This window comes from Prinia subflava, chromosome 3 (assembly GCF_021018805.1).
Source record: "Prinia subflava isolate CZ2003 ecotype Zambia chromosome 3, Cam_Psub_1.2, whole genome shotgun sequence".
Classification (NCBI taxonomy): domain Eukaryota; kingdom Metazoa; phylum Chordata; class Aves; order Passeriformes; family Cisticolidae; genus Prinia; species Prinia subflava.
In genome coordinates this window covers 92,268,081-92,282,903 of record NC_086249.1, presented here as the reverse complement: position 1 = coordinate 92,282,903, position 14,823 = coordinate 92,268,081, and the positions used below count along the sequence as shown (strand labels likewise).

The window sequence follows — 14,823 nt, the reverse complement described above, 5'->3', positions numbered from 1 at the left end:
GTTTTGCTTGTTATATGGCCTTATGCAAAGGGTGATATCACAAGCCTCTTACTTGCCTGCAGTTTCAGTAAATGGACAGACAAATCCATTAGTCATGGATGGCTTCAGAAGACAAAAAATACCCTTCACTTACGTGAAAATCAGGACTTCCCTTTACCTCTCTGGTGGTGTCTGCAGTTCCTCCAGCTTTCTTACAAAGGAAGCCATGAAAATAAAATTAAGGTTCTGAAGTCACTTACCTTTCTCAGTTATTTTTACTCATTATCTCATTATTACTCATTATCATTCTCTTTGCCTGTATTTTACATACTCCTCGGTGCCTTTTTAGCAACTGATTGTCAGTAGGGATGATATATAGACAAATGGTGTCTTAAGAAAAGTCACTATACTGTAGCAAAAAGAGGTAACTCTTTCCTTGTGCCATTCTTTGTTCTCTTACAATTTTTCAGCCCTGTTTGTGCCTTTGGGATGTAATTTGACATATGAATAAATAGTTAAGTTATAATTTTGGATTTAAATCAATAAGCAGCTATACCCCAGAGGAACTCAAAAGGTCTCTAGCAATTTGGTTTTCTTCTGTAACTCAGTACATAAACCCTAGTTTCAGGAATTACATAATAAAATCACATGGTTTGTAGAATCAGACTTCTGGAGGTTTAGACATTACATCCTTCCATTCAAGACACACAGCCTGAGGGCAAAGCTGTGGCTTGAACCTTCATTCTGCAGCAGTCACACTCAATGAACGTAGGATACCCTTTTATCTTCACTATATCTCCATTACTTGATAGTTCACAGCTCTAAGAAGAAAAATAATTTAATTTAAAGATGTCATAACAAAGCTGATAGACATTCAGATGGAGTAAAAACTGTAGTGTTCAAAACACTCTGAACATATAGAGGTTTCTGCTGCTGGTGGTGTGGACTCTCCTGTAAAAAACTCAGTAGCTGTGTTAGTGAATGGTTCAATAACAGTGGTACCAAATTGACCATCTTTTATTTAATTTTGTACTGTACTGTTCTTTTTCAGTATTATTACTAGTATTCCACTGTCCACAGGCAGGACCTTATTTTGTCAATAAGTATAACTTCAGAAATTCTAACCGGTGGTGGTTTGGGGGTGTTTGTTTGTTTGTTTTCCTTAAATTTTTTGTTTTATTTGGGTTTTTTGTTTGTTTTGAGTTTGGTTTTTGTTTTGTTTTGTTTTTGGTTTTTTTCCTAACCTTGGATGACAGAAATCCCAAGACATCCAAGACATCCTGGAATTCTAGGCAAACTATGATGGATTGCCATATTTATTGCTCTATATTTGCAAAAAATAGCTTTTTTTCAAACTAACTGTTTGCAATTCCCTGTCACTAGTGTTCTCATTATTGCGGTAAAATATGAAAAATCATTCTCATGAAGACTATCTGTCACTTCTCAGATGCTGCCATCTCGTACATGCATAATCTTTGAAAGTTGGTGTTTGCAAAAATTTGATACAATTTTATTTTCTGGGGAAGCTATTGGATTATGTGGTGAATAGACTTTCAGCAGTTTGCAGCCTTGTGTTAGAAAGGAAGGGCAAAAAGGTAATTTATAAAAAAGATGCTGTAACAAAAGATGCTATGCTTTTGTCTAGTTTTCAGTGCTGATATGGGAGATAAGGTATTTGGCTATACAGGCTGCCTTTGACAATTTTTGGCTTGCTGAGTGCTGTGTTAATCCTCCTTAATAAGAATGAAGAATACACACTTGAGTGCTGTTTTTGTCCTGCCCAGGAACCTTGCAGTACATGGCTCCAGAAATCATCGATAAAGGACCGCGAGGATATGGTGCTCCCGCTGACATCTGGTCCCTGGGCTGTACCATTATTGAGATGGCAACAGGCAAACCTCCATTCCATGAACTGGGGGAGCCTCAAGCTGCAATGTTCAAGGTAAATACAGCCTTTTTTGCTTTACAGTTGGTGAATTTTCAAATATAGCTTAATTTTATAATATTAATTGGTAACAACATTGTGTTACATGTGTTGTTTTGCACAAAGCCACAGTCTGACCTGTGCTTTTAACTCTCGCTGAAAGATCCTTCCCTTCTCTAAGCTGTGTTGCTCTAGGGGGTGATCAGTTATTTTTGTGCTGGAAATAGGTCATGACTCAGAGCAGCAATCTAAAAAATGAGTGAAGACTTATGAAAACTAATATCCTCTGTGTTACTTTTTTCATCTGCTGCTCTTGGTTTATGATTTCCTTCTTATAACCAGTCTCCCCAATAATGACAGACAAGTTATTTCTGCTCCTTAAAGTAATTTTTGTAAGCTTCCTTCCCAAAGGAAAACCTTTTAAAGGCCTAGACTCTGCAACATGGATGCAGGAAGATGTTGTGGAAATGGGCAGGGGGATAGCTTTCTAGGATTTCTAGTATGTATTAAAGGGATAAAATACTCTGTATTTTGCATTCCAAGTGCTTCAGGTCATAGCTACCTCCTCAGTAAGCTGTTGTCTCTATTACATTGTTTTTCTTAGTGTATCTGCTTTCAAATGCAAAAATTAACACTTGAGAATTCTTCAGATAGTTTTGATAATGACATCTTTTTAAAAGTTACTTGTTCTAGCTTTGTAACTAACAGGAGTGTAATAACTCAAAAAGTCAAATAAATAGGCTGAAAATTTTTAGTTCTTCCATTGGCTTGCAGTAGACCTTTTGTAAAGCACTTAAGTTTTCAGTTATGCTTGAAAATTCTTATAGTGGGGGAAATATCCCATCCATAACCCAGCAAACTGCTTTAAATTACCAGTGTTGTAATTTTTCATGTATCTTGTTGAAAGCCCCTACATGAGCATTAGTACCATCATTAATGCAGCCATGGTGGCAAAACCAGATCTTTATCAATAGGTATAGAAATCTGGGCTGCAGTTCAGCATGACGTGTAATGCCATATGTCATACTAGGCATGTGAGTTGTCCCATGCACCACTGCTAAAAGGCAAAAAAAGGGATGATTATGGGTTTTGATACAGTCATTTCAGTGGTATTATAGGTCACCTTGGTGCTGTCAACTTGTGGCATACCTCAAAAGAAGCTGCCTGGGTGAAGGTGGTTTGGCTCACTAAAGCTTTCCTGAGGGAGCCATGGAAAGAGACTGTTTTCCACATCACTGTAAATGTCAGATACAATTCTGTTGACAGGTGCCTTTTCATCTTATGTACCTGGCATGTAGTTGAACTGTTCAGTGAGTTACACATCTTGTTTTTCAGCACAGTTGATTGAAATTTTTTAGCATTCTCATTACAGACTGTGTTAATGTACTACAGGCAGGCATTTGGTTTTGTTTCCTGTTTCTTGGCTCTGCTGGGACCTGTGTGGAATTGTGTCTTGCTAGGCACCATAGGTTACAAATGGTGTTTTCTCTTTCTGTGGAATGAAAGTAAGCAATCTGGAAGCTGGATTTGAAGCAGGCTGGCAGGGCAAGCATGCAAAAAGAAGTCTGTAAAACTTGGAATATCAAACTTTTGAGGTCCCCACCTCCACACATGAATGCTCTGTTGTGCATAGGGCAGGTGAGGAGAGGGAAGGTCTAAGGGTCCCTGTGCAGTCACTTCAAAAATTGCAAATGACCAAAGAGTTGGACAAAGTAGAGACAAGGAGCTATAGTAAACCAAGAACTGGATAGGTCCTGGCTGAGTGTGCTTTACACGGTATTTATTCTATAAAAACAGAAAGTGCATCTGTGTCTGTGTGAAAAGAGCACAAACAAATGGCATTCAGTGGAGACGAAGTGCACTAGTGTTGCCACAGAATTTGCAGGTGGTTGTGACAAAACTTACTCCCCTTGAGCAACAGAGATTAAGATAAGATCACAGACAAGCTTTCAAACTTCCTGGTCCTGGTTTGGGAATTTCCTAGATTTTTGCTTAGTGCAGAGTGCTGCCAGTTTGTGACACTTGAGTCTTTAATGTGCTTAGGGTCATGGTTTGGAAGGCCTTAAAACCCAGTTAGCATTTTATTACTGCACTGTCATTCAAACAGAAGCAGAACTGCTCAGCATATTTTGCTTCGGGTTGTATTGAAGCTGAACCAGTATTGTGAATGTGCCACAATGTGTTAGTGCAGCTCTGTAATGAGATTATTTGAAAGCAGATGGCACTTGTTTAACTGCTGGGCTACTGTCTCCCTTGTGGACACTATCTTTGTGCTTGTTCTCCAGGATGTGTTTTGTGTAAAGATGCTGAGACTACAAACCATAATCTCTCTAGACATGTGCATACAGTGCACACATGTTATACAGCTCTGGCTTCCAAACAGTTCCACCAGATTGACATTAGAGAATAACAAGGTGGTGAGGAGCTGGAAAAATCACTGGGGAGCAACCTGTAGAAACACATTTTTCATTGCTTAGAGTCTTAGAAGAGATTCTTTTAAGTAATGACTTAAAATAAGAGTCATTACTTAAAGAATGGTTTAACGAGGATCTTGTTAAACCTTTGGACATCATGTGATTTTCAATTAAACAACACTGAAAGCGTGGGGGAGACATCTGGCCCGAGAGCGGGGGTGGTGACAAGGTCTGGCAAGGTCATTGTGCATATTTGTGCAAGGAAATCTGGCAGTGGCAGGAGCAGAACAGGTGCAGCCCCAGGCTGTCAGGGCTAGAGGAGGAAATTATTGCTGTTCTTGGGCATAAATGTGCTGGAGGAATCAGCAGTGAGAGACAGAGCTCTGAGCAGGGGTGATGGGAAGCCTGTGCAATAGCTGGGGGGGTTTGTGGCTGGTCAGAGGAGGAGGATTTGAAACACTGGGTGTCAATAATGCCCAGATGCCAAGGTTGCCCAAAAGCAGATGATTAGATACATCCATACCTTGACATTTATGTAATATCACATGGATATTTACACCATGTTTGCCACGAAATAAAACAGGATTAGAACCTTGTTGTCACTTCACTGCTTTATGTAGATACCTGGATCACTCCTTTTCCACAAGAGTCAGGAGACGTGTGAATGACTGTATTATGAGAGCTTTGGCCCATGGTCTCCTTGAAGTTGTTTCATAAAAATAATTAGTATTTGTGTTTTACTTGCAGGTTGGGATGTTTAAGATCCATCCTGAAATTCCAGAATCAGTGTCTGCTGAAACAAAGGCCTTTATTTTGCTCTGTTTTGAACCTGATCCTAGTAAACGTGTTACAGCATCTAATCTGCTCAGAGATTCTTTCCTGAAGCAAGTGAACAAGGGCAAGAAAAGCAAAATTGCATTCAAGCCTTCAGGTAAGGAATTATGAGCCAAATCCAACATCATCAAGTGTTATATAAAAGATTGGAATCATTAAGCACTTTCTTTTACAAAGGACATTTCTTGTGCCAGGAAAACAGCAGGAACTCAGCTATTGAAAATGTCTGTGATTTGTGATTATACATATTTAAATTTAATAATTCCCAGAAAATCAAGTGCCTTGCTTATTTTGTATTTTGCTTGCTGAATCTTCTCAAGGTCATTTTTCCTCTCCACAGAAATAAGTGCCTCATTTGTAGTAAATGAAAATTAGAAGAGTGATATTTGACGAAGACTTTCCAAAGCAGTTTGCATTTAGAGTAGATGTTTGACATCTGAAAATGTGGGTCTATTAGGTGTTTGGGTCAGCATTTTCAGACTTGATACATAACATTGAAATTTGGCACAAAGGTGCTGAAGTAGCTGCCTAGTGGGTTGTTTTGTTTTATCTCCATAGCATGTTTCTTCTTCCCTCCTCCCCAAATATATCAGCCACTTGCTCAGTGATAAGAGACCTTAATATAGACCTGCCAAATAAATCATATGAAGGAACTGTTTCAAAACAGGGAAAGCCATTGGTCTTGCTGCTTCTTTCACCTGTCTGCACACACACACACTCCCTATGCAAATTGAGTTCTTCCTATTTGAGCTTTTTCCCTCTCAACAAATAACTTTTGAAAGAATGGAATTCTGAAGGGAACGAGTAGCAAGGAATTTATTCCATCTAGCTGAATTGGTTTCTTCAAGAAAGTGGGCATCCCCTGTTGTGCTGAGGGGAACTGAGAACTGAACCCCAGTCCCTGCAGCCAGTAGGAGATGGGATAATAGGAGAGCTCCTACTGCTCAGCCAGGGCAGGGAGTGCAGGAGCTGTTGGCATGCTGTAGCTTTCTGTCCCACAACAATCATCTTCTCTTGTGGCCTTTCAGCTCTTTCTTGAGGATGTCTTCCTGAAAAATTTGCATGATGTTAGGAGATGTGGAGCTTGCCTTGTTAGCAGCCTCGGGAGCAATAGGCTCTGTCAAGTATCAGAGGAGGTGCACCTCTCCCTCTTCCTGCCTTCCTCCTTTCTTCTCTTTTCCCACTCATTGCTGAGGTTATGGAGCTGGTACTGCAGGGAGTGAGCTCAGTGCTGTCCATGGACATGAGCAGAGTGGGCAAATGTGAGAACTGTGCCTTTTGTGAGGAGAGGGAAAGGCCCTTGCTGGCAGCTGAGTGTGTGGTTGTCGGAGCTGGGGAGAGCTCTGCTGGCTGCTGCAGCCATCCCCAGGGGGAGCCTGGTGGCCCAAGGCAGGTCCCGGCCCAGCAGTTAACACAGTCTCAGCTGCAGCAGTTCACCATCTTCTTCCTCTGTTGTTTCTCTCGCCTCAGATTTCTTCAGCTTTGTCCTCATCTTTCCATCCCATCCCTATCTCTTTTTTCTTTCCAATAATAAAGGCAGCCCAGAACAAATCTCAGCCCTTACTCTTGTGACAAGCTCTCAATTTTGTGTCCTACTGAGGTGCCTTGCACTAGGCAACATGTTTTGTTTCATTTCTGTGACTGTTTAATCTCAGCCCTTTGAACGTCCCTAGTGTGCTGTGGAGTATGTCAGAGCTTTCTGAACAACTTTCAACTTTCTAACTCTCTTCCTCCCTCACCTCCAAGAATTTGTAGTGACAAGTGTCAAAAACTTTTGTCATATTTTAGCTCCATGGCTGTGTTCACCTTGGGTTGAGAGAACTTTACCTTTCCTGCCACACAGCTGCAAACTGGCAGTCAGGATTACAGCAAACTCTCAGCATCTGGGTTGGTTTGGGTTTTTGGTTTGGTTTGGGTTTTTTAAAATTTTTTCTTACAGTCAAGATGAATTGGAAAGGGACAAGAGATTTCCTTCAGGCCAGTGCTGAGAGGGAGGGTTCTTGCTGAGGCCAGGGACATGTGAGTGAGGCAGATCCCTCAGGAGAGGTGTGGAGAGGGCAGTTTGATGCCCATTAACACAGAGGTGAGAAGGGCACATAGTGGAGTGCTCTCTGCTTAGCGAGGCACTGTGGTGGAGCAGCAGATGAACCTCTTGGTTCAGTTCAGGCTCTCTGGACTGCTCGTATCCATTTGAGCTGCTCTGTGGGGCCAGCACCAAGGGGGATTGTGTGTATGTGTGAGAGGGTAACAAAATGGCATTTCCTGAGTATCTGTGCTGTCTTTGGGTTTAGCAGTTCACTTGTTAAAACCTTTCATTCCTTATGCATGCAATGATTTTGAATTGTGTTACTGCTTTTTATCAACAAGGTTACTTCTCCCTTGGCCATTTTGCAAAATGAGGTCTTGATATCAGTGAAGATGATCACAGCTGTTTGCCCCTTTTGGCCTAGTTCTGTCACACATTTTGCCATGTCTGTTCCTAGATTATAATCGGAACACATCCCTCCCACTGCCAGTCCATGGGGAGCAGGCTGGCAGCAGCAGCAGTGAGCACGGCTCTGTTTCACCAGACTCTGATGTACAGCAGGACGTGTTTTTCGAAAGGCCAAAGAGATCCATTTCAGAGATTCAGACAAAGCATCCCATTTCTCATTTACTAAGGTAAAATGTTTGCGTCTCACTTGACACCCTTGAGGGATTCTGTGGATTTAATTCACATTTTATCTGAGAGCAATTTTTTCTCATAATGGTTAGGTAAGCACATGTGTTAATCAGTAAGTTGCATAGACAGATTACCAATTAGTGTAAATATTGTCTATATTTATTAACAAACAATCATTCCACTCCTTTAAGGTTTCCATGTACTTAGATACTTTCCGACCTCCAGTGAGTGTATGTCAGTGATCTTATTGGTTGAGTGGACATGGATTTTGGAGTTGAGAGGATTTGACCCTTCCATGTGCTCATAAAAAAAATGCGGAAGGGGGTAGCAGAAATACAGTCCTGCTTCTCCCAAAGTACAAAGCAATACTTTCAAATGAGTGTGTTACAGTATGGGTCTAGAAAAAAATGAGTAGTTTCAACTTTCCTCCCCAAAACTGACATTAATGCCAGCTTCTTAGCAGGGGGAAATCAGCCATGTAGGTTTTGAGTCAACAGAGGATCTGGGCCATCTTCTGTCTCAAAATTAGCATTTACCAGCCTGATCAATCCGCTGCTGTAGTTAGAACTGAGTTTGTAACCCCAGAAGTGTCCTTGCTCCCTTGTGGCAGTCGTGGTGCCCTGCTAACGCTGAGGTCTCTCTTGTGCCTGTGCCGGGTGCTGCCACAGTGTCCCTGACGAGGGCTCGGCCTCGGAGGACAGGAGCGCCTCGCTGTCCGTGGAGGACAAGGATTCGGGGCTGTTCTTGCTGCGCAAGGACAGCGAGCGCCGAGCAATCCTCTATAAAATCCTTAAGGAAGAGCAGGATAAAGTTGCCTCCAATTTGCAGGAGTGTATTGCACAGGTAATTTCACTTCAGCTCACCTTTTCCCGTGTCAAAGGGAAAATAATGAGCCAAGTCATATTCCTGTTCTGGAAATGAATAAATGAAGGTGCTGGGATTGTTCCTTCTGAGTATCTTTAATCTCTGAGAGCTGTAACTGTGTGAGCTGTTTGCTGTTGTGTGAATGAGGAGCAAACACCGCGTTTTGGCTGCTAATGGGCTCTTGATTTTATATGAGGGAGAGGTTTGGGCATTAGACATGGCATTGTGGAGGGCTGAGGTTGGTGGGTTGGGTGGTTTTGATGTTGTCTTTTCTTTTGGCTTTTAAGGACATGGAGCTAGAACACCACACAGTCATAGGTATATTCTGCTTTAAAGGTAGAGACCTGATTAACAATTTTTAATAAAACATTTGTTAACTAGGTGCCAAGATTGCAGTATGTGAACCTTTAAAAAGCTAAGGTAGATTTCCTGAAGGGGGGAAGATTGGGTGGAAAGGTTTAGTTACTGTGAAGAAAAAAATCATAGAATGGTTAATGCACAGCCAAACGTTGCCACACACCTGTAACAGCCTTTTCTTCCTAATGGCTGCTTCTGATGTGCCTCTCTGTGATGAATCTGATTTTTGCTCATACCCTTGTCAGTGATTTTTTGGGCAATCTCCAGCACACTTGTTCATGACATTTTCCCATCATTTATTCTTACTAAATCTATGGTTTTCACCTGGATTGCGCTCACATAAGGGGTAGCATGCTGACTCCTGGTGTGTTGTCCCCAGCCAGCTGTTTGTGGCTCAGCTGTGAAGCCCTGCTGCTCCATGGTCAGCTGTGCACAGCCCAGGTTTGCTGCTCCCTGTGCTCCCTTCCCCTGCAAACTGCACCACAGGGCTCCTGCAGGGCTCTACAGACCACAAACAGCCTGGGGAAGCAACTGGGGTACATTTCTGCTCTGAGCTTAAACTGCAAAACAACTCATAAACAATTAAAATTCAGAGTCAGAAATAATCAGAGCTCCAAGTATTTTCTGCAATGAAGGATTATTTAGTAGCAGCAAATCCTGGTTCAGTCTCCAGCTGTTCTGTAGCACTGCTGTAATCATCTCTTTTCCATAATTTATGTAATGCTCCCTTTACCTTTTAATTACAGAGGTTGCTCTTATTGACATTTGGATGGCTTTGACTGTGGGGGTTATGGACTGAAAATTGTAGAATAAACACTGGTGAATCATTGTGTAATTTTAGACCATTTTCGGACTTGGGATAAATGCATATATAAACATACTTTTTTTTTTTCCAGAGGAAATCAAATATCTGCATGATTAGACAGAAGTCCAGATTCAGCTTATTGAAAGGATAACATCTAAAAAAATTGGGTCTCTTAGCGACTAATTTTGCTGGTTTTATGGATGAGAGCTGCCCTCTGCAGTACATTGCAGGAATGTGTAGATATAATTTGGAACCTCTTCCCTTTGTGATAGCCACAGTAGCAGTAGATTTACACGGTTTTTTTGAAAACAGAAATTGCTCTTTAGTTTCTTTTTTTTAAGAAAAGATAACAACTAGAGATTTTGCAGGAAAGTTCTGTGATTCTTTTCATCAATGTGAAATATACATAGGCAAAGCTATGTTACCCTAAGAATATTAATGCTATTAAATAGATGTTTAAAGACTCTGGGCTTGATTCATTTGAGATACATTCATTATCTTTTCTCCAGAGCTCTGAAGAACTGCAACTTTCAGTGGACCACATCAAGCAGATTATTGGGATTTTAAGGGACTTCATACACTCTCCTGAGCAGAGAGTGATGGCTTCTACAATATCCAAATTGAAAATGGATTTGGATTTTGACAGCACTTCCATCAATCAGATTCATCTGGTGCTGTTTGGATTCCAGGATGCGGTGAGTTCCTTTCCTGGTGCAGGGCCAGAGGAATTCTTTGAAGCATCACAGAACAGTTTAGATTGGAGGGGACCTTAAAGATCATAAATTTCCAGCCCTCCTTCTGTGGGCAGAGACACCTTCCACTACATCACATTGCTTCTGGACAAAGCGTGTCCCAGGAGTTTGCAGCTTCCCCACTGTTCCTCACTCCCCTCCCTCCTTGTACCGTAGAAGAGTTTGAATGTCACAGTCAGGTTTGAAATGGTTTGAAAGCTGTAGCCTAAAACTGTCAAATCTCTTGTTTAGACTTTGAAAGGTGGGAGGCTTTTAGTGCTGCATGCAGTTTTTACCTTATAAAGCTTACTGTGACTATTGGAAAATAAGATTCTCTTTCCTAAGGTGTGAGCAAATGGTGTTTGCTGCTCCTTTTACAGGTGAACAAAGTATTAAGAAATCACTTAATAAGACCCCATTGGATGTTTGCAATGGATAACATCATCCGCCGTGCAGTCCAAGCAGCAGTCACTATTCTTATTCCAGGTAAACCAAAGCAGCTGAAAAGAATCCTGTTTTTAAAAGGTTTCCCACATATCAAAGAGCTGTAGCAAATGGAACAGTTCAGATGTTTACTCTTTCAGCATGCCATTATCTGCACCCCATGTGCCACTCATCAAAAGACATGGGGTCAGAGTGTTGCAGAGAAAGAAGTGTTGATCTGGGGGATTAATGCTGTACTTGCACTACCAAAGCACATAATGAGGAGATCACCAGTGGTTCTGCATCCCCAGTGCAGTCCAACCATGACAAAAAAAAGGCAAATTAAATTCAGTCCAAGCTGGAGATTTTCTAGTAAGAAAGAAAATTATTCTGTACAGGTTAATGACATCCAGGGTCAGTAACACTGCACAGGTCTGGTTATGTGTTCTGAAAAATTATTAATGAGCTATGGAACAGATATGTAGAAGGGAGTGCATTAATACGAGGAAGAGGGTGATTCTGGCCCTTAGATGGACAATAGAGAAAACCACGAGGAGGAAGATAAATGTCTAAGTACTGTCTAGGAAGGAGTTAAAGTGGAAGTATCAAGTTGTTTTGTAACTGTTTAAAATGCTGAGCACCCCCTCCAGTACAGGAATGTTCTGAGAGACTTAGTGACAGTGAGCCCTGTCAGTCCTTTTTAAAGCCAAATTGGCCAAATGTTTTAGGACTTTGTATGAGAGGAATCGCAACTGTCCTTTGGTGATAAGGGTGGCCCCCTGCAGCAGTTTCTGAGAACTGGGGCTAGAAATTCTCCCCGGAGAAGAGGAATACTTTGTACACCCTTTGCCCCAGGGCATTAGGGAAAAACAACTTCTTTTTTTTTTCTTAGTATTTAGGAAAAATACACTTGCATTTCAGGGGTCTCTCCTTAACATATTTTATTGACTGTCTTATTACTCATCTCATGATATTTGTCCCCACTACAGCCATGACCTACAGCTCTACCTCTGCTGATGCCCATTCTAGAACCAATGCCAGAGAACCTGTGCCCCAGCTCACACAAGGCTTCACTACCCCTGCTCAGTGTCGCATTAAAGCACTTTATGCAAACACTCTCCCCCACCCACAGTAGTGAAGAACAAACTGCACAAGCTCAGAACACAGAATTACCAAAAAAAACTTATTCTTCCCCTCTTTATCAGAGCTTCGCACTCACTTTGAGCCGGTGTCAGAAACCGAAGGTGGGGACAAGGACACTGATGAAGCAGAGGAGAGTTTCCAGCGCTCCGAACAGAACGGGGCGGAGGACGCTGCCATCACCTCGGGGGTCAGCACCCTCAGCTCTGTGGTGTCACACGAGGCTCAGCAGCAGCTCAGCCAGGAGCTGGGCAGACTGAAACACGACACCTTAAGGTAAGCCTCCTGTAAAGACTCTGTTGTATGTTCAGGCAGCCTTTCAAAAGCTCTCAGACCGTGCATTCTACACTGATGGGTACATTCTCACCCACAGTACTGCTCACCTATTGCCTAGTGATAAACCCTTCCAGGAACACAAGTGCAATTGGAATATACTGGCAGTACAGTAGGGCAACTGAACATCCTTCAGTGTAGCTTTTGTTTCTGTGTAATTAATCTATTAATTGCAGAATGTCACACTGGATTTTACAGTGATTAGGTTTGTGAAACTGTGCCAGTTTCTTTCCTACTCCTTGGATGGCCCCTGACTCGGTGTCAGTGCCTCAAAGCTGTTCCTGCAAGGAGAGGCCAGAGCAGCTCTGTCCTGGCTCACTGCTGCCCACCAATGAGCAAAGCCCTGCCTTGTTTCTCTTGGTTACCTGTGTAGGCTGCTGCCAGCACGTTAACAGCTGAAGCTCCCATTCTTCTTTAGGAGTGTGATGTAAATCTGTGATCAGAAAGTCCCTGGTAAAACATCAGTGTTACCTTGTTCTGTAGTAAATTACTACTGTAGTATAAAGGCAGCAACTCTGCCCAGGGAGGCTGCAAAACAGTAGGAACAGAATTTATGAGCTATTTACTAAATTCTGCAGGTGAAAGCCTTCAAGTGGCAGCCCTGAGTCTCAGACAACCAAAATGAAATCTCTAAGCCATTAGAGATGTTACTTATGACAGTACCTCACAAATGCCTCTGTCCTGTGGTACTCATTAAAAGTGATATTTTTTTTTCAGTTAGATTTATTCTCAATGTGGTTGTGTTTAATCTCTCTTATATGCTACAAGGCTTTTGGAAAACCTCGTTCAGAAGGAGAAAGAGTATCAGACCCTCCTTCGACAATCTTTGGAGCAGAAGACTCAGGAATTACACTGGCTTCAATTAAAACTTAAACCCAAAGGTATGAGGAGATACTGCAGAATTAAGATCCTGCAGTTACACAAAAACGTATGGGATCGTGTGTTTGTTGAAAGGATGCAAAACCATGTAGCTTAAGCTTCAGTTACCTGAAAACAACCACTTTTGCCCTAGTTTTGAAGTGTATTAACCTTTGTTTTCTGTTAAAGATTCCCAGTGCTCTGCAGCAACTTTTAGGCAGAATGTAGACCCTGAGCTCATGAACTGGCTGAAACAACAAGGAGCAGACTTAGACACCATTAAGAGGGTAAAAATAAAATCACATTTAAAAAAACCCCATAATTTTAGTCATAATTAGCAGTTTGGTTTCAAAGAAGGAATATTTATTTATGAATAAATTTGCCTTTTAGTTTGCTGAAGAAGATTACACACTAAGTGCTGTCCTTAATGACATCACCAAAGATGACTTGTGGTATCTTCAGCTGCGGTAAGAAAATATTTAGTTCATTGTTAAGAGCTTAATTAACATATTTTGTTAAAAACCTTTTCAAGTTTGATTATTCAAATAGGTCAGTGACAGTTCAGGGGCAATTGCCATCAGTTTCATCTCAGATCTTCTGATAAAAGTTTTCAATCTTAACTGACACAACTACACCGACAATGTTTTGAACCATCTGCTTTGGCATTTATCATCAAGGTTGGGACCTTTTCTGCACCCTTCACGATGATGCAATCCTATGAAAAACAGGCATGAAGAATTTATTTCTCCTACCCCTTGATTTGGGTATCATCATTGTGTTAACCCCTGCTGACCTGGAAGACGTTTTAGCTATAAATAAAATAGTGTCGTTTGCTATGTACTGTCATAAGCGGCCTGTCCTGGGGGTTTCTAGGTTTTGTTTCTTGCTTACTCTAGGGCAGTGGATACGAGGAGTTCTCCCTAACTGTTCTCCACTTCCCTTCATGCAGGGGAGGCCTTCGCTGCAGAATCTGGAACGCAATCCTAAACCACCGACACGCGTCTGGCAAGACCTCAGCGCAGGTCAGTGCCTTGGAGGAGCACAGCATGGGAAAAAGCAAATGAAATACATTCCCAGCACTTCAATTATTAGATGTATATATTTATATGTACAGTGGCTTGCAGGTTTTGCACAGTTATGGAGCTTGTTTGACCATCAGTGCCATACACAGTGGATAGTAACAGCTTCAAAGTCAGAGTCAATGCATAGAAGTTATTTATGACAAGACTAATGCATACAGTGCCTGTCAGTGTAATACAAAACATCAGCTGAGGAAACACCCACCTGAACTGGCTTCAGCATTGTGAAAACTGTGAACTTCAAATGGATTCCCATTCTGTTGGCTGACAGTTTGAGCAGGGAGAGGATGTGCTAGAGCATGTCACCTCGCTGTAGATGGATTTATACAGCTTTTTGTATTAAAGCTACTCTCACTGAACTGCTGAGAAAAGCCTCGTGTGATGTTTGCAATTAGTGACTTTTCTGCAGCAAAACCAGAG

General features: G+C 41.7%; 1 protein-coding gene across 1 annotated transcript in view; it reads left to right on the top strand.

The window, feature by feature from the left end:
- The window catches only part of MAP3K15 (mitogen-activated protein kinase kinase kinase 15), an 85,398-nt gene extending 70,638 nt beyond the window's left edge, over nt 1-14,760 (top strand). The window contains exons 19-29 of the mRNA XM_063392924.1: nt 1,764-1,921; nt 5,065-5,248; nt 7,635-7,812; nt 8,482-8,656; nt 10,349-10,534; nt 10,951-11,056; nt 12,199-12,409; nt 13,235-13,347; nt 13,514-13,611; nt 13,715-13,791; nt 14,274-14,760. Of these exons, the coding sequence (XP_063248994.1) occupies nt 1,764-1,921; nt 5,065-5,248; nt 7,635-7,812; nt 8,482-8,656; nt 10,349-10,534; nt 10,951-11,056; nt 12,199-12,409; nt 13,235-13,347; nt 13,514-13,611; nt 13,715-13,791; nt 14,274-14,388 (1,601 nt within the window). The 3' untranslated portion in view covers nt 14,389-14,760. The remainder of the gene's footprint in view (nt 1-1,763; nt 1,922-5,064; nt 5,249-7,634; nt 7,813-8,481; nt 8,657-10,348; nt 10,535-10,950; nt 11,057-12,198; nt 12,410-13,234; nt 13,348-13,513; nt 13,612-13,714; nt 13,792-14,273) is intronic.
- The last annotated feature ends 63 nt before the right edge of the window (nt 14,761-14,823 follow it).